General features: G+C 46.2%; 1 protein-coding gene across 1 annotated transcript in view; it reads left to right on the forward strand.

Moving 5' to 3' along the window:
• The window catches only part of HS6ST2 (heparan sulfate 6-O-sulfotransferase 2), a 128,839-nt gene extending 114,372 nt beyond the window's left edge, over positions 1-14,467 (forward strand). The window contains exon 2 of the mRNA XM_082771008.1: positions 11,480-14,467. Coding sequence (XP_082627134.1) covers positions 11,480-12,182 — 703 coding nt within the window. The 3' untranslated portion in view covers positions 12,183-14,467. The remainder of the gene's footprint in view (positions 1-11,479) is intronic.
• Positions 14,468-20,238: the final 5,771 nt, after the last annotated feature.

A 20,238-nucleotide genomic window follows, 5' to 3' on the forward strand; every position in this document is an offset into this window, starting at 1 on the left:
TTGCCCAGCAATGCCAGTCATCACCCTTTCAGCTCATGCAGGAGGGAGCTGGGCTCCTCTCCTCGGCTGGCACAGGTTGCTGTGTCTCCTCTTTGCATTGACCTCAGGGCAGCTGCCAATTTGGCTGAAGTTTGCTCCATGGCACTGAAAAGATGCAAAACCAGAATTAGGTTTTGGCTGTCCTGAAATAGGATTTTGAACATCTTAATGCTGGAGATTAATGAACAATGTAGGAGGCATCTGAAATCCATAAGAACGCAATGTGTCTTAGCTGATATCTGTGCTGAATGTGCTTTCGCTGACCACCAGGAAAGCATTTGATTAGGTATTGCCAGCTCAGGCTCTGCTTCCCAGGCATGTCACGCGCTTGGACTGTGTAGACGGTCCTCCTGTCAACACAACGTGGTGGCCATATCCCTGCATTGGTTCAGGGTTGTGTAAGAAGCAAAAGTGTCATTTTCCACAAAAGTGCCATTTTCCACAAAAGTGCCTCTCTAAGGGCATTGTTGTAACTAATTCGGACTAAGTAAAACATGCTTTTACTAAATGTATGTGGTGGAATGAGCAGACATCGGAAACGGGATGTTCTGCTCCTCTTGTGATATCTGGAAATTCTTGATTGCTTAGCTGAAATAAAAACGTCTCCCAGCTGAGCTTTGGCACAACAAATACATCGGCAAAGTTTTATTAGAAATGCATTCTGCTATTCCGTGAACATTTTAAATCCATTTATGTGAACTATGGGTGAGTGAGATTTTTAAAATCCTGGTCTGCTGGGAGATACTTAAAGCTCACAGCTTTACGGTGCATTGGTGTGTGCTATCAGCAACTAGTCAAGATTAAAGATGAAGTCAGCAAAGGAGCTGCCGTGAGTACTTCAGGAGGGCTCACCAGCAAGTGAGCACAAGGTGCTTTCTGGGCTGTCTCCTGGCTTAAATCAATCAGTTTGATGACACGCTGGCATTCACGCAGGTTCCTTCTATGGTGAGGCTCTGGACATTGCCTTGCAGGATTGGGTCCTGTGCTTTTACCAGGAGACTATTGTAATGTGTAAGAGAAGGTTTAAAATATTCTAATTGTCTACCATGAAATTACAGTTTTGTTCCCTAGAGTAGAAAAGTGAGTTTAAATCATTAACGCCACAAGTCTCAGTGATGATTACAGAAATGTTTGCAAGTGACTTAATCAGAATAGTTTGTCTGAGTGGCCCATTTTAATATTATTGCGCTGATTAAGTTTTCTTAGCTAATATGTGTTTCATTTCCAATTCAATTAAATGAGAATCCCCTTTCATTACGTGATATTACTGAAGTGCCCTAGTGGGGCAGGAGCACACTTGGTATTTTCAATTGATACAGATTTCTTCATTATACAGTCTTGTGGTGCTAAATGAAATCAATGAAAGCTGAAATTAAAATTGTAGCAAGCTTCAGCTATAAATATGTTGTCCATTCCTCAGCCCCTTTCAGCAATAAGAATGAGAATATATTAGTATCAGTTCATTAATTACATTTCAAATACATTTTCAATAGATGTCTTCCTTTGACAAAATTTTAGAAAGACCATGAAAGATTTTTCCTTGCATTTCTGTGTGTCCAATAATTATGACAAGCAAAATATAAGTGGCATTAATGTGCTTTTATTATACAGTATATACGTTCACTTTTGATTTTAAAAGCATTCTTGTGTAACCTATCATGAGCTACATTAACTGGCATATGAGAGATTATCTGCAAATGGCTTGTGAAGGAATGAACATCAGCCTTATGTTTTCTCACATGAGCCAAACCTTGATCTTTTATGTATTATTGAAGAGAATTGATTTAGATCTGATATAGTAACAAATGATTTTATAAACACCTCTCTGGAGTTAATTCCCCATTGTGGGATATATGAAGTTCTTGAAGATAATGTGTATGATCTTGAAAGCTCCAAGATTTCTCAAGTGTTGAGGCTGGGCCATTGAGCAGTACATATTTTTATATACGAAGCAGTTGGGAGGCATGTTACTGTGATTCAAGCAGTGATTAGGAAATTGCAGTGAGTGCTGAGGAAATAGGATAGATACAGCTTCTAAATACGCATTCATACGTTCACAAAAAAGACAAATGTATGTGGCAAGCTGAGATTGGGGCCCTCTACACCATCTTGTTCCTAGACAATATTAACAGCAGAGTTTACATGTAAAATGGGTTCACTAATCTTTAGTTTCACGTGTCCTGTTTGTGTGGCTGTTGGTGACAGGTTCCGAGCAGCAGTCCCCATCCCTTGTGCTGCTTTTCATGCCACTTGACAAGTCACCACGAAGCAGAAACTTTCTGAAGTATTGGTTTCAGTTAAATTATTTAAGTATTTTCATCTGGTCAGAGAGTATGTGGCTTAGCGCATTTAAGGTATATCTAAAATGTGTGTGAATATAAGGATGAAACCTTCTTCTTTAATACTAAATATATACTTTTTATAAACAAGAATCTGGATTTTTTTAGAATATGATAAATATCTTAGCATAGTTATCCTGGCTCCATAAGTGCAATGAAAATGTTAGCCTTGGCATATCAATCGTGCTTTACAGATGACTGTAATTTCCTGAATGTCAAAACTCCAAATTTTTCTACTAAGCAAACTTTTCAGTGGCAAAATAGATTGCCTCCATAATATATCACTGTGGGCAGGAAAAAATGAAATCTTTATGTACTGTATTATGAATCAATGAGGCATTAAGATTTTTGGAAGGGTGAGCGGACTCTGGAAAATGAAAAACTGCCACTATTCCATCTCTGTAAACCGCTGCTTATGGAGTGTCGGCTTTGCAAACCTCTATCTTCCACGCCACAGAAATATCAGTTACAAGTTGAAACCAATTCCTGCAACAGCATTTAGATAGGGTAAATACTGTAGTAAATATCTGATTTATAGCAACATCCTGTGGTTATTCACCAGCTCTTTCACCGTAGCCTAGCCTGCCGCCCTTTTCATTTTGGGAGGTCTGCTGTGCTTTTTAATAAATCCATAAGAGAGAACGGGGAGGTGCTGTGTGACACAGCTCCTGGGGCCAGGGATGGTGCTGCAGTGTCTGTGTGGTTCCTTGCACGGGGAGTGGGAAGGTGTTCCTGGTGCTATGTGGATTTCAGTTGGTGAATTTTCCTAAAGACATCACCCACACCTGTGTTTTTCCTAGCGTGGATTAAGGGCAGGATTGTGCTCTGCAACCTCTTTTTTAAGGAATAACTGACTTGGGCGAGAAAGGCGCTTTAAAAAGCCAAGACCTTGCATGCTGCTGGAGGCACACCCCACAAATTCAGCATCACTACAGCTCAGCACCTAGCAAGGGGGGAAGCACGACATGCTCTTAGCTGGGGCTCCTCTGCCAGCTCCTCTCTTTCCTTTGGGTTTTACCTCCCACGTGCAGCTCCAGGGTCCCAGTACAGAGTGAGAGCGGGCTGCCTCAGCACCACTGCTGCCTTCCATCCAGACACCTCTATCGTGTAATGAAATTAATGTAGTGGGAAGCTTTGCTGCTCTGGGTAGGTGGTGGTGGGAGATGGGGGTTACCAACAGGCGCTTCAGCCCCTTTCCCTGCAGCCTATCCAGGGTGGATGGGTCTGGGCGCTGCCACCTTTCCCGTGCGAGGTTCCTGGGTGGAGGCGGCGAGTTCGGGGACGGATCCAGCCGCTGAGTCACTCTTCTATTTGCTGAGTCTAAAAATGGAAGCTTGCTTCTCTTTTTATCCACCACTAAAAAAAAAAAAAAAAAGTGAAAAAGGCTACTGTTCTTGCTGAATTGGTTGTGTGCAAGGGTATCCTGCAGAGATCTTAATAATACAGGCAATTATGAAATTAATACCACTCTGGCAAATCTGCAGGGCAGCTCTCCCCTGCGCAGGCAATGCTGTGGACAATTAGTTTGTGTGTGAGGGTAGCTGGGAGCATGTGTGTGTGTGAGGCTGCATATTTTTTATTTCTTTAAAACCTTATTTTCAGTATACTTGTGCTCCAGGTACCAGCTCTGCACATATATGAACAGGTACCTTGAACTGAAAAAATCTTCAAATTCTGCCTTCCTCTGTGCCTGAAGTGCTGCTTTTTTCCAAATCTTTCCCATTTGATAATTTCATGGGCAATGATGGGCTGGTATAATTGCCGCTCTTGCAAAATCCAGCTCCTTTTTATGGGTTCCTCTGGCATTTTTCTCCTGCTGCAGTTACTGTGGGTAGGCTGCTGGCTTCCTACCCCCACCATTAGTGTTTCTAGACAAAACATCTCTGTGATTCATTGGGTGCTGATAGAAGTGAAAACATAATGATTACTTAGAGGAAATGTAAATTTACATTTGCTAAAGGCTTTAATTCACAGTTCTGAAATACTTATCTCCTTTCCTCCTAGGCCCTTGTTCTGAGCTAATGCATGTTATGATTCTCCTGTGCCATACTGAGACCAGAGTAAAGGAATATAAGTCCATGTGTGTGTAGTTTTGCAGACTGCTGCAGAGAAGAGTGGTTTTTTTTCCTCCTCCTTCTCCTCTTTCCCATAATTTTTATATTTGACCTTATAAATGGCTGTAAAAGGGAATGCTGCTGCCGTTCTGACAGCACCTCTGCCAGGTATTGCAACAGGTGGTGGCGTTAACCACTGCTGTAGGAACTGCTTGTGGAGAAAAAAAAAAAGTTTGCATTGCACTTTCAAGATGTACTTCTTTGATAGGGCGTCATTTATACAGCTTGATTTTGCTGTACTTTGAATTTCGGACGAGGCAGATCTGGGCATTTGGTTTGAAATGACGGAATGAAGGTGTCTTACTTCATAGCTAAAGCAATAGGACCAGCCCTGCTCCTGGCCTGCCTGCTCTGCATCCACTGCATCGAGGCTGCTGGGGAGCAGACAGAGCAGTGGATTTGGGGTGGGGAGGTGAGAGGGGAGAGAGAGAGCGAGGGCAGCAAACCAGCTCCAAGGATCCTGCTCCGTGCATGCTGCCACCGTGGGATGCTGGGTGTGAGAGCTTCCTCCCGAAGCTCCCGGGGAGCACAGCAGCCTCCCTCCGTGCTGCCACAGTCAGCAGCAGGGCTTTTTCCCTCATCTGCTGGGCTTGGGAGCACAGGGAAGCACTGTGGGAAGTGGGTGGGTGATGCTTTTCAGCTGCTGCTTCTGTTGTCATCCAAATCACTGATGTGAAGCATCTGGGACCAATCTGGAGTAGATGCAAGCATTTTGATTCCCAGCGATGTGTGTGAGAGCTTGCCAAATATTTTGGCCTAGCCTCTGCAAACTGTCCTGCGTGGGCATCTTTCAGCCGGGAAGTGGTACTCACGTTTGGGGTTTTACGAATGAAGGGGTTTTCCCAAGCATGCTTGGTCGGAGCAGGAAGGGCTGTCACCAGGATGTTCACCCCATCTTTTCAATTGTGTCTGTAGGTGACACAGTTTGTTAAGGATTAGAGTGAGTCACAGTATTAAATGAACATTTTGCTTCTCTCTGAGCGATCTCCAAACAGATGCCTGCCTCTAACAAACGAGGCAGCAGGGGTATTTCTCTTTGAGGAACAATTTGCAGTATTAGCAAATCAAATTCTCAGTGGGCCACTCTTTATGGGAATTAACCTCACCTACCGGGAGACAGGCTCTGGGCACCCGGCCTGATATAATTGAGTTTGACTTCTCCTGGAGACGTGGTGGGGATGATGGATGGGCAAGGGAGACCTACGCCACACTGGCCTCGTGCCCCATCTACTGAAAGTTAAAATACATCAACTGCAGGGTTTGGCAGCTTTGGAGCTGCACGTGGAGGATTTCTAACCTGTGGTGCTGTGAGACTAGCACCGCTGGTGTTTCTGACCTTCCATAGCTACGCTGTGAGGTTATGCAATGCACAAACCTTTTGCACATGGTGCAGGATGAGGGAAGAGCATGGAGCCTGCTGCAGCGGGGCTTTGGTGTGGTGGTGGAGGAAAGAAAGGATCTGGACCCATGTGTAGGACCATCTTCGTTTCATCAGATAACTACAGAAGAGGAAAAGTTGCTGTCTCAAAAAGAAAAAAAAAAAAAAACAGCTCAGCTTTTAAAGATTAAAAGAATACTCTTATAAATTAGTTTGTTTTATGGGGAGGGTGGTGAGGATGTTGGTCGTCCTTGTACCATTAGTCAAATCTGGTTGATTGCACATTGTTTCTGGTGCCGAGTCACCAACCATATGATTATTTTTCTTTTTTCAGTAGCTCAGTACTTAATCCTCAGTTTCATATGCAGAATCCCTGCTGCAGGGTTTGATTTCATTTTATTTGCTTTTCTGTTGGACATGATACAAATCTCATCTTCCCCTCTGCCCCTGCCCTTTCTGTTCAAAGGAAACTTTCCTTTCAAAAAGTCTGTTCTCACCTGTGGTGTAACTGGGTTTCTCACTGCCCTGTTAATATACCACAAAGTCTGTAAGCTGACCTACCGTGAAAAAAAAATAAATCTCCTAGAACAGGAAACATTCCCAAATTTCCCCTTCTCCCCGTTTTTCAACCAAAGCATTGGAAACACTTTTGCAAAACTGCCTCCCATTTATTGTATGAGCTCATCTGCATGTCCAAACCATCTTAGCCGGGCTTGCCACCTGGATGAGCTTGACCTAGGTGCAAACTGATGTGCTTGAGCAAGTTTAAAGGGTAGCCTTAGTTTTGCTGGGAGACTGGGACTGCCCCAGTATTTCCCCCTGCTAATCACAGCTCTGCTTCCTCAGCCGTGCACCAAAGCTCTGTTGTCCTGGTTTACCTTTCCCCCGGGCACAGTCTGAGTGGGATGTCAGGGCTGCAGTGCTCCCCGTGCAAGGGCTGTCGGTTTCTTCCCCTCTGTAGCCTTTGGGAGCCCCTCTTGCTACAGCCTCCTCTCTTAGGGGAAATGGGAGAAGGTCACTCGGTCCCTCCCCTGCTTATCTGTACACTAATGGATGTAATGTTGAGTAGGTGGTTAGCTTTCAGCTTCCATCTCATGCTTCTTAGCTCACGGCTCCATCAAGCCAGGCTCAGGTTTCCAGGCTGAAGGCATGGCAGCTGCCAGCACCCGACCTCCAGTCTTCCTCTGCCTCAAAGAGCAATTAAACAGCCTCTGTCCTCTGACAGAGATCGATAATCCTCTGCCTGAGCACCAGCAGGACCTAAAGGGGCTCATCTGGGTGGAGCCAACCCCCCCTAGTTGTAGTCCTTGTGGAATTACTGTTCTCTTGGACCCCAGAGCAGTGGTTTGAAGCCTTTCCATTGGGGTTAAGGTGCCCTTCCCTGGGAACAGCTGCAATAGGTAAAGCTCCTAGGTGGGTGCTGAATCCAGACCCTAGGTTGCTCAGCTGTCAGTAGTTTTTTTTACCATGATGGGGTGGCAAAGCAGGAGAGAGGGAGCTGCAAACTCCCTATGTGCTCTGAAGTCTCTGACTTTATTCAGTGCTGTCATCCCCTGGGGGTTCGCACCTCCTCAATTTGACTTCAGTTTGCCTTTTTTTTTTCTTTAATGTTGCTTTTAGAAGCTTGCTACGAGGATGCTTTTTAAAAAAATCATTAGGTTGAAAAAATAAAAATGAAGGATTCTCATTCAGCCCCTGTGCTAGGCAGAGGTGGGGAATGTGCGGAATGGCATGGCACAGATGCACTATATGACCACAGAATTATCTTTCAAAGAGAGCAGATGGCTCCATCTCAATAAACCCCTCAGAGAGATTCACCGGAGGTCTTTGAGGTTTCAGTTTGCTTCTTATTTTCTCTGAGGTCTGTGCAGGAAGGAGAGGGGGCTGCTGTGGGCTGAGGCACTGGACAGCTGAAAGCAGGTTTGCGCACTGACTGTGTGCTCTGCTCGGTCACTTTTAGCAAAAATCTTCCCACACGTGATAGAAGTACCAAAGCACCAAGAATTTCCTATTTCTAGGCAGCACCAGGGCTGTTTTGGGAGCTGGTTTGTTTTTTGCTCTCTTAGGGCAGGTAAAGAGGCCCTCCATGCCAGGGCTGTGCATAAAGCTGAATCAGAGCCCAGGCAGAAGAGGGGTGTGGTGTGGGACCTTCTGGATCACCACTTCCCCGTTGCAGCTTTCTCGCCCTGGTGGAGGGTGTGTGAGCCATTAGCTGGGCATTTATCTGAAGAGAGACTCTGACCTTTTCTGAGCTCTTCTACAGAAATGGATCGTGTGCAAATAGTTCATTGCTCCCAAAAATGCTTTCGCTTTAACCTTGCAATGATGTGATAAGCAGAGCAGTTGATTTAGCACAGGGAGCAAACTCGGCATCGTGAGACTGCTCAGTGCTCGCGGTCCTCAGGAAATAGCTGCGTGCAGGGAGCTAGCAGGAACAAGTGACTGTCGTACCATCACAGATTCCTGGTGGCCCCAGGGTCAACCTACTTTCTAAGTTGCCTGCGAGCAACCTTTGTTCTCTTCTTCATAGACACCCAACTAAACTTTATTAGGAAACCTGTATTTCTGAAGAGGGCAGTTCTTTAAGCTGGAGGGATGATTCACAGTGAAGTCTGAGCTCTACCTGCAAACATGTTGTCTCGGGCTCTGAAGCACAAGCTTCAAGGAATGGGCAGGAGCTCAACACCCCCTTGTTAAGATAGCAGAGGGAACAAGCTGTTACGTACAGAGCTAAAAATAATTGCAAAGCTTTGAATCTGCCTCCCAATTGCAGCAGAAGGATGTTCTGAGCACTGATGGCCGAATCTGTCTCTGGCACAGCTCTTACTCGATGGTGCATTAAAGCGTTTGTGACTTTTTGAAGCTCAGTTCAGATAAACGCACAGCAGCGTGGCTGCTTTTCTGGAGCTGCCATGATTTCAAACTTTGATCAGTGTGGCTTAGGGCTAACCCAAAAGCTGGTGTTCCCAGAAGGAATGGTGCCTTTTCCAGAAGAATTTTGACAAGGAGACCGAGGAAGGGGAGAAATGCACAAGGCAGCTGAGATGGGCCCAGCAGCTGACAAAGCAAAGTATGACATGGCATAACGAAGAAGTACAGTGCTGGGCCTGTTTGTAGGGTACTGTGCTTCAGAGCAGGTGATGTGGGCATCCCATAAGTCTGCCCACAGCCTGGTTTTCTGAGCACGAGGTGCTGGAGGAAGCCCAGCCACGTCCATCCTCACTGCAGAGCTGAGCAAACGGCTTTGTTCAGCCTCCTTCACCTGGTCTCCTTCAACTTGCTGTGACAGGTCCTGATGGAGATACTTGCCTGGATGAGGCAATTGGCCACCTGGGGTGATGGTGATCCATTACAACACAATTTCTTCCACCAACATGCACATTTTATTCATTCTTTTGTTTTTACAGTAGCAGCAAAGAGAGGCACTTTGTCACTGCCTATGACCAAAGAGCACGAAAGGAGAGAGGCTGAAGAATTTGAGCTATGATAAAATGCTCACTGCATTGATCTTGGCTCAGCATTTGTTTTCCTTCTTGCATTAACTCCCCATCGATTGCTGTGATGACCTTAGAGCTTGTGGGTTTGCTGGCCGCATCCCTCAGCAAGCAGCACCCTGCTCTTGCATCCTGCTCTGCTCCCAGCCTCCTCGAACCGCTGATGGTGCAAAAGCGGGCCAGTTGGTACAGAGGGTAAGCAGGGCTTTGCTTCAGCCTCTTTGGTCATTCAAGGCTTCTTACTATATGTTATATATAGGCATGCCACAACTCTGGTACTAACTTGCTATTGCTTGAGGGATCAGGTCATTATTTTAGTGCAGGGTGGTAGTAAACTGGATCCAACTGTGAGGAGTTCTGGCAGCTGTTAAAGAAGGGGCTTGGGTTTGCCTTGGAGATGTTCTTTGTGCCCACGCTTTGCAATGAGACTTTGGGAAAAGTTACCTTCCTCTGGACCGTGGCAGGGGCCTTGGCTCACCAAACATGTTTGCTTTTGCGTTCAAAGCCCTCAGAGCCCGGGGTGGCTGCAGCAGTGCCAGGGTGAGCCTGCAAACACGTGGCAGTGCTGATCGTGGCGTCCTGGCGCTCCAGACATGAGGTGCCGTTGTGTCGGCCACTGATGCTTTATCAGGCTCCTTGGCTGTATTTGGTTTTGCAAGTTTATTGTACTTTCCATTTATTTAATCATTTATAAGCTTGGATGCTCTAAAAGAGAAGGGGAATGGTGACTCTCTCTGATTCCTGTCCCCAGTGCTACTGGGTGCTTTCAGAGGCTGTGATTCATTTTTGAGTTCACCCAGAGACAATTTTCTGTAAAACATTGACATCTAGTGGCTTTTCTGCTGAAGGAAACGATGGGGAACAAAGGCTTGGTTGCGGGTGGCCAGCCACGATGTCTCCTGGAGAGCAAAGAAATATCCCATCTCCTCCTCACGCAGCACCCAGGACACGGCAGTCCCAGCCTGGGGGCTTGGGGCTGCTGGGCACATGCTGCTCTGTGTCCTCATCCTGGAGGAGTGAGCTTCCCTGGCAGGACAATTTGCTTATTGAGCTGCTTCAGTTCAGTTTACTGAAGCAGATTGCTCTTACCCTGACAGTACTGTGTGGCAGGGCGTCCTGCTATCTCTGGGCACTGGGCAGGGATGTTCCCCATGCCCAGCCCATAGCGCTTCTGGTGCTGCCCTGGCACGTGCTGTCATGTCACAGCCGTGCATGCAGCCTCCCCGTGTGTGCCACCATCCTGCTGCTCTGAACAAAAGCCTCCACTTCCCTCGGAATATCTTTTGTTACAAAGCACTGTAATGCACCGTTTAATTTCCTGTTATTTACTTCTCTATCCTCTCTCATCTTTGTATCAGGTGAAAGCAGGAGGATAAAATGGTGTTTGCCTGGGCTTTTCTGTGATCTTCGTTTCAGTTCAAGGAGGTTGGGTCTTCTGGGGACATCCCATTTATCTGGAAAGGAAATGTCTTACAGGAAATGTTCTCCTTGCAGGCATAGCACTGTTGTAGGGCCTGTGCAGCTCAGACCCACAGCTGCTCACCGTGACAAGCCGTATAAGCAGCGCTTTGCAGGCAACAGAAAGTTGTCACCCCAGCTTGGTTGTGCACAAAACAACGCTTTGCTCTCAAATGAAGCTCCCACATGACTGGGGAGCAGCCTGTGCTGCTCCTCTGGATGGGGGATTTAAGTGATGTGGCCATGGAAAAGCCAGAGTTACCAGTGCTTGCTTGGGCCCGGGCTTCCACCACAGGAGATGTTTTGATAATGCCATTGTGGGTCATGGGAGGGCATCTCTTAGTGCCCAGCGTGAGCATGTTACTACGCGGGCAGCCCACCACAGATGGAAGTTCGGGGTTCCCTTCAGCCTGTGTAGAGGCAAACCCGTCAAGCAGAGCAATCCGTGTGCAGATATCACTGTTTCTGTTCCCCCACAGGGACTTTGTTCAGTTATCCTTCACCTCAGAGAGGTGAGCACACAGAGGAGCACTCTGCAGCAGGATTTCTGAAAGCATCTTAAGTGCATCTCCAAGTTTCTATTGATTTTGAGTGTTGATATGCCGTGTGCTCAAGACGCAGGAGACTAAATGCTCTGCCTCTCTTTCCCCTTTGCAGGAATTTCTACTATATCACCATCCTGCGTGACCCTGTCTCCCGATACTTGAGCGAATGGCGCCACGTCCAGCGAGGAGCCACGTGGAAAGCGTCCCTACATGTCTGCGACGGGCGATCCCCGACCACCGAGGAGCTGCCCAGCTGCTACACAGGGGACGACTGGTCGGGCTGCTCCCTCCAGGAGTTCATGGATTGCCCCTACAACCTTGCCAACAACCGCCAGGTCCGCATGCTGTCCGATCTCAGCCTGGTGGGATGCTACAACCTGTCGGTCATGCCAGAGGAGCAGAGAAACAAGGTTCTGCTAGACAGTGCCAAGGAGAACCTGAAGCGCATGGCCTTCTTCGGCCTTACTGAATTTCAAAGGAAGACTCAGTATCTCTTTGAGAAAACTTTTAACATGAACTTCATCTCGCCGTTCACGCAGTACAATAGCACAAGGGCCTCCAGCGTGGAGATAGACGAGCAGACTCAGCAGCGCATCGAGGCCCTCAATTTTTTAGACATGGAATTGTACGATTATGCAAAAGACCTTTTTTTGCAGCGGTACCAGTACATGCGGCAGAAGGAGCACCAGGAAGCACGGCGGAAACGCCAGGAGCAGCGCAAGATCCTGAGGGCAAAGCAGGCGCACCTGAAAGAGCAGGGCGAAAACAGCTCCAGCACTGACTACATAGGGAACGTGGAGCGGTGGCGGCGGTAGTGGGGGGAGCTTCTCAGGAGACTGGCTGGACACTGAAAGCAAAGCAGAACCCAACCCAACACCCAAATCGGAGCCGACAGAGTAGTCCAGACAAATTAAGCTTCTTAAATATTTGAAGCAAAAAGAGGTTAAAATGTTGCCTTTGCAGTTGCCTTTGCAGTAAATGTTGTACTGTACGTGGAACACTTAATCCTAGTGCGTAATTAAATTGTCCTTTTTAGGTTTGTTGGATTATTTATGAAATACAGGAGCTAAGTAAGCTCATCGGAAATGGTTGTTTGGACATTTATTTAAAAAAAAAAATCCTTAAATTAGTTATGAATACAAAATGGGATGCTGGAAAATGTTTATGATGCTCTGCTGAAACCTATCTGGGAAGCAAACTCATTTCCTAATAATGAGCATTTAACATACTCTCACAATACAGTATATGAGCAAAACCTTTTCCTTTTGATTTTATCTTAATTTTATTTATGTGTTTTCAAAGGCCACCAACTGCTTATGATATTTACCAAGTTAATGAATGGACAATGAAGGGAACAGTAAAGGTCTAGAAGGAATATTGACTAGTTTTATGTATAATATTGGCTTTTAAAAGGAATAGAAGTAATTTCTGTAGTTATATAAATATTTAAAATTTTAAACTTTTTCTACCTACTGCTGTTTAGAGTTTTAAGCTTGATCTAACTCATATTAAAAAAAAAAAAAAAAAAAAGTTTCTGAACTCAATGCCAATGTTATGTTAAAGACATTATTTCCAGAAATTTTCAGGTCAATATGATTTTAACCATTCTGGAGAAGTTACAGCACATCTTCATGTTTCATAAAGCCTTTTACCAATTATAATCTTGTGACAGTATCTAATTTTAGGTCTTTCTTACCCATTAGAATACATAATGCTGAACTTATTATTCCTTAATAATTGGTGATATAAACTAGATGAAATTGTGTTGCGGATATTTGTATAGTGTCTTTAAAAAGTCATAAAAATCTCTAATCCCAGCAATATTATAAAGAGAATTGCTCAATTGAAGAAGTAGATTTACACTTGAATTAGGATTTACTTCCAGTAAATCTTTGCTACACAATATGAAAATAGGGCTGTTTTTTTACGCTCTTGAGCCCTTCTTAGTGACGACAGACTAGCAATGACTAAAAATGATGGAAACAAGTATTACCATAGCCATAGTTACACAGTATGAAGAAGTTGCATGGTGAAACAGGACGCAGGCACTGCTGGAGCTGGAGCTGTCGCCCCATCGGCCCCAGCAGGACCAGGCTCACCAAGACCAACAGGGAGAGGAGATGGGGCTGTAGGTGAGGGACTCCTATAATCTCTATGCAAAAAAAAAAAAAAGAAAAAAAAAAAAAGAAAAAAAATAAAGAAAAGAAAAAAGAAAAAAAAAAAAGCTCTGTAAGGCTTTGGTTATAAATTCAGCAAGTTCAGAAATTTTGTACGTAGCCTGCAGCGCTGTTGAGCTTTGCACTGAAGGGCGATCTCTGTCTGCGTGCTCAGTCGCGTTTGGTGCGCGCGTGTCTGCTTGGCTCTCCCGCTCGGCGCTGGGTGACGGAGGCACCTGGAAACAGCACTCTTCGTCCCGGTATACACGATGCTTACAAGGCTCACTTGCACTACTTCCTTTTGCCTGTAATATTATATACACAAAGAGGGCAGGGGGCATGAAATGCAGAAGGAGGCTTTGAAAACATCTCAAGGCTCCGTGCCTAAGTTAGCCGAAGGCTGTGTTACAGCTGATGTTGTATTGCGACCTGGGTGGGCAGCAATCCTGCCCGGGGCAAAGGAAAAGCACGGCTGCAAACCAATACCCTGCGTTAGCAACTCAGAAAAGAGAATAATGTCATGTACAGCTTTTTTTTTTTTTCTTTTTTTTTCTTTTTAATGAGAACTGCAGTTGCCAATATGATGTCTCTGTTGTATTTTGTTTTTTTTTATGGGGGAAAATAATGCGCTCTTAAAACTGAAAGGCACTGCTGGAAACAGGACTTAACCGTGAGCGAGCTGGAGGGCCTGTTGCAGAAGGTGCATTTTGTTTTTATGCTGTGGTGTGCATGGTTTACAGAGACTAGTTGCATTTTCTTTGTGTATACTGTTTATTGTATATAGGGGATGTACGAATATAAGGATACCGTTTTGTCATAATCATATCAAATTCTACTGATTTCCACTGTAGATGCTGTCTTATTGTGTAGATTTACAAGCCGATCCACTGACTTTGATTGTGTAATTTAACAATAGAACTGATAAATAAAATTTAACTACAGACTTCTGATTTTCATGTGATTATTTCTTTATCTGAAGATGCATTGGGAGTTGTGCAGTTCAGAATGGATAGTAATTTTGACACAAATGAAATAGCTGTTGGCAGGCAAATATAGGAATTTAAAATTATGGCTTTTCTAAAGTGTATTTAAACTACAGCCTTCAAGAGCAAAGCCACTTTGGACTTTGTGTTGTTCAGTAGTTAGTGCACAGGTTTTAACTGCTTTTCTCAGCTTTTCTCAGTGGTGGTTTCTGCTGATTTTAAATATTATTGTCAATGGTCTGCATCATTAAGGGATTGTTCCTGGGTGTGCACATGTATGTGTGTTTGTATACATATGATTATTCTTTTCTTCTGTATGATACCCACCATTTTTGCACCAGAGCTGGCGCCAGGAGATGCTGCCTTGCAGCTTCCAGTGCACCCTGCTTTATTGCTTCCTGAGGTATTTTCAAGCACAAAAATAATAATAATTAAAAAAAAAAAAAAAAAAGATGCAAAAGCAGATGAGATTAAAAGGAGCAGAATGACCAAAATCAACTAGAAAATAGGCTGTTTTATGATTGGGATGGAGGCCTTTCTTGGTGATTATAAAATGTGCCCTCAGATCAGCAGGGCTCACACTGGGGCTGGTAGACCCAAAGGTGTCCGGAGAAGCCTTTGCCTTGGCTTAATCCAATTCCCTGTATGAACGGAGGTGCCCTTCCTGTTGTGAGTACCTGTGGAACGTTTTCTCTGCAAGGTTTTGTGAAGCCTTGGTGTTTTAGATGGGGATGTGGAGGGATCTGCCAGCGCACGTGCATTTGACTGACACGGCTTTATATATTTGTATGCTGGAAGTGCTGCCAGTGGAGCTGCTAATGGCATGGAGGTCACAAAAGGTGCTTCCCTGCAATGAAAAAACCACCAAACAGTGAAGTCTGGCATAAATGCAAGTGGTTTGGGGGTTGCTTTCTGAGCCCCAGCATCAGTGCAGGGGCAGCTGGCGTGAAACCGGGGACTGCTTGGGAGATGGAGATGGGGTAACACTGATCTGTAATGTTAAAAGGAATCTGTAATTTTAAAAGCCATCCTGACTTCTGTAACAAAACTGATCTGCAGTTTTGCTGGTTTGTTCAGTTTGCCCTCCCACAGATTGGGAAGTTGATAGCTACAGTGGTCTTGCAAGGTGCTATATTTGGGGCAAATATTTTGTATTTACTAAAAGTTACCTAGATGGTGTCTAGTGCATAGGGGTTGTTGGAAGGGAATCGCTCAGCTGATTTTTGTCAATGAACTTTGCAACCTATTTGTATAACATAATTATATGTTTTAGTATAGCGTAATATATTCGATTGCACTGTCATCTTTGAGTAATAGTGAACTTACTCGATTTCTATTTCATGTAACTTATAAAAATTTCACAACATCAAAAATGATCAGAGACATGAATGAGACCTAATGGATGCAATGCAATTGATGTTTCAGCTCATGAAAATCACCAAGGAGATGAGAAGAAAAACCGATACATCTCCTCTCAGATTTCAGCCAGAAACATCATGTAATTGAGTGAACCTGTCAAACCAATGCACACCTTCAGCTGTGGACCCAGAATGCTGCAAAATGTTTTCCAAGCAGGTGATGGATTTAAATCTTTGACTTACAAAAAACAGCCCTGTCTCCAAAATAGTTGAGTGGAGCTGGGGAAGCTTTGGTTGTTGCCAGACCCTGGTGGGGGGGCCTTTTGGCAGTGCAGTCCTTCAGTGCCCCTTCAAGACACTGGCTGTCCCAGGTGTCAGGTAAGGCTTGCCCAGAGTTAATATCCAGAAATGGCTCAACATGATTTTAAAATTGCAGTAATGAGAGACAGGACATGCTCCATGTTTTCTTGTATGCCTTTGCCATCAAGAGTGCTGAGGCGCTAAGGGAGATGTTCCCTACCAACCCGCGAGCTGGGACCCACAGCCTGTGAGTGCAGCCCTAAAGGGACAGGGAGACATTTGTCCCCTGTGGCTGAATCCGGCCCTCCCGAGCCATGCTGGGCATCCCAGCCCGCCGCTACCTGTGGCTCCACTGTGGCCAGGAGGAGCGGCATGCACGGCACCCTCGTGAGCAAACAGCAAAACATCTGAACTCTTACCTATGAAATTCAATTCTGGATTTCCTAAAGCAATCTCCCCATTCCACCAGCCTCATCAGGGAAGAGTGTAATTTCATTTAATCCATTTCTTGAGTTCAGAGTCGACTGTGTTGCCATAATGCTAATGTCACTGTTCTGCTATCCCCAGAGACTTGAGTGACGAGTTTAGACCCAAAATCAAATTTGGCTCGAAGCTTCAAGAGGATCTCTCAGTGAAATTACCTGTGGTCTCTACCCAGAAGCTTTGTCATGCAGTTCAGCTCTGAAAGGACGCATTAGGCCAGCCAGGTGAGGTTATATCATTTTTTGTGTTGGGAGCAATGAAATACAGAAACAATATATATGCAAAGCAATCAAAACATTTAGAGCGAGGGCCGTGTTCATTTTCAGAATATGAAAACAGCTTTTTGGTATTCTCAGCTCTCTGAACTTGTATTTGCCTTTGTATGACTGCAAATAAGGTTTTCGCTTGCAAGGATGTTTGCAAGAAGTTGTTGGCATAAACCTCGGTATAAACTATAAACTGCACAAACTGTATTTTTTACTGGATGTTCATGGATGGAGGGCTGTGAATGACTCCTCGAAGGATGCATTCATTTGAGCCCTTGTTCTGCTGAAGGGTTTTCAGCTACCTGACCTTGATGAGGAGCCCCACAGCAGAAATTCACTGTCTGGTGGCACAATGTCCCTTTTGTCAGTGAACAGTGAATTTTCTTGTAAATGAAGTTAGAGAATGATGAGAGCTAGAGTAAGGAAGGATGAGCTCAAGGGGCGTTTAGGCCAAAGAAAAGGTGGGATTTCAGAACAGCTATTTTGAGGTTCTCATGTCCCATTTCAGTTATTATTTTCGAGATGACGTTTTTCTTTCAAACATCTCCCTTAAAATTTGAAGAAAATCCGGAACGAGCTTGATCCAGGAGCCGACCTTACCCCTTTTCTTTCAGGTCAAAGAATTCCTCCTGCCCCGGGAGGGCCATTTTCGTGACCTTAAACCTCCTCAAAAGCCACCCAGCCGAAGCTGCGGCTCGGCGGCCGCCAGAGGGAGCCGAGAGGTGCCGGAGCCGGGGCCGGGCGGTACCGGGCGGGCTGGAGGGGGCCGAGCCCCGGAGCCCTCCTTACCGATGCTGCTCGGCCTCTGCTTCTCCCCGGGGGCTGATCCCTCGCTGTGACCCAGCCACAGCTCCGCGGAAAGCGGGCAGGGGGCTGCCGGTGGCCCGGAGGTGCATGATCCGCCGGGAGAAATTGGGAATTTCCCCTCCGGGCACGGCGAGCTGGGAAGCGTCTTAATAGACATCATTACATTAGAATAATTGCTGCGGAATCAGCAAGCGCGGGCATAATCTTTAATGCCTGGGAAATCTCGCACAGTTTCAAAATAATTAAAAGCGGGATTAATCTAGATGCCAGACAACGCCTGCCTAATTACTAATGAATGGGGCTATCTGAATGGTTGCAGCACCCTCAGCAGCATCAGCGAAACGGTGCAGAAAGCGGTTACGTGGCTGGGAGAGGAACCGCAGCTGGGAGGGACCCCAGCACCTCTGAGCAGCAGGACCCCTGTGGAAAGTTCCCCCTGGGGAGCCGATCTGTCCCCATGCTTGGAGCAGACCCGGTGTGTCCCTCTGGTAACGATTTTGCAGACCTGGCATTCATGTGTCACCTTTTGACTCCTTTTAAAATGAAACCAGCAACACTGGGACGAGTCTGGAGCCCTGTGGAGCCCAAAGCTCCTCAATAGCTGTCCTCCTGCACAAACACAAATCAATGCGACTTTTGCTGGTGCAGGGTTGTGCCGCTGCTGGTCGTGGCAGCAGGAATTGCTACGGCCTTTCTGTGTTTTCCTGAGACTTGCCACACTTGTAATAATTTCTGCTGCTTTTGGTTGAAGGCCAATGTCAGGAACTCCCCTTTTCCCTGTTCCCAGCACTGTGGATGTAGTCACTCTGGGAGGATAAGTTGTGCTGCGACTGCTTCTGGGCAGTACATTTGCTGCTGGCATTGCCCCATTTGTTGTCATCCTTAGAGGTGTTTTATGGGCATGTGTTTATTTTGATTCAGTAGAAAAATAAGTCTTCCGTATTTGTGTTTTAAACAAATCCTCCCCACCAGATCAAGGTGGGCTAATTCCTTGTGTGGGAAGGTGAATGCAGTGAGCAGCTCCTCCAATGTGGCTCTGTCTCCCCACCATCTAACCCACCATCTCCCTCTCTCCAGTGGCAGCTCCTTTTGTTTCTGAATATGTACAGATGAAAGAGAGAACCGACAAAACAAATTTCTCTGATCTCTCTTTACAAGCATCTATTCTCCCCTGGAGAGATCAATGGGAGGAGTTGGAAAAGGGTGTTTTATTTCAAAATTGTTCACACGGGGGATTCACAGGCAACGGTGACCTCCCCGTGGTGGAAACCACCTGGTGCACCGCACAGAGAGCTGCACAGGAGGAGGGAGGGAGAGGGAGTGCGGCTGGATTTGGGCTCTGTGGGGGCCAGGGCTGCAGCCAGAGCACCCGTCTGCCCAGCACAGGCATCAGTACCAGGGCACCACTTGCTTGGCAAAATCCCCCATCTTCCCTGGAGATGGGGAGCAGGATGGGCTCATGGCATACACGCAGCTATGGTCTGGTCAGAAACAAGCAGCAATGCTGTAAATCACTTGTCATGCCTCAAGCAGGGGGTTGTGCAGCTCCTTTCTGCTGCTCTGCAGCTCAGGCTGATGGCGCTGGCCCCAGGATCTTTTCTTGTTGGGGAGCTTATGGGGGTGGAGGGAAGAGGGGGTCTGGAGTGGGGCTGAAAGCAGTTCATCCTCTCCGGGAAGTGGAGAGAGGAGGTGGGAAGGCTGCAAAAGCTGGTATTTCACCTGTAATTAAAAATTGTAGAGCTGAATGTGATGCTGTGCAGAATTAATGGGGCTGCATTGTTTATTTACGTATATATTAAAAAAAAAGGGTGCTTATTGGGAGTAATGAGTTGTGAATAAAAGCATCCATACACGGAATTTTTAAAAATACAGAAAAATGTATTCTGTAAAAATGTATGAGAATAACAGGAAGGATATCACAGAGCCATTTCCCTCAGGCCCTGCACGTCCCACTCTGAATTTCCACGTGGAGGACCCACAGGCGGAGGTGACCCAGGCGGTGCTGCATGCTGCCAAGCGTCCCTGCATGCAGGTACGGTGTTCGTTCTGCCCTCGGGGGGCGTCTAAACTGGGACACCGCAGCTGGGTGCTCATTGCTGAGACAAACAGTGGAGAGCTGGGGCACAGCCGTGGCCCAGACCGTGCTGAGATCCTGCCCCGGGAGGCCACACCACACTGGGCTCTGCCAAAATAATAAGCCAGCTGCCAGGCCCTATTCGGCACGCACCTCGCCTCCCATTCCAGACCAGGCAAGAGAAGCGTGCTTTGCCAAAACAGTTTCCCAAACGGTCACAGATTTTGCAGCAGCAAGAACAGGGCTGCTCCCTCCCACCCCGTGCCCTAGAGCTCGGTCATGGAGAGAGCATGAATTAAAATTAACGCTGGCTGGCTTCCTCGGTGCCCTTCAGAGTGCAGCGGCTGTGCTGGAGGCACGCGCTTGCAGGGCTGGCTCCATGCAGAGCCTGCATCTCGCCGGGCCCGCGGCCGCTGCTGACTCACGCACCGTGGTGCACGCTTC

Source organism: Aythya marila (assembly GCF_965140915.1).
Source record: "Aythya marila genome assembly, chromosome: 13".
Lineage (NCBI taxonomy): Eukaryota > Metazoa > Chordata > Aves > Anseriformes > Anatidae > Aythya > Aythya marila.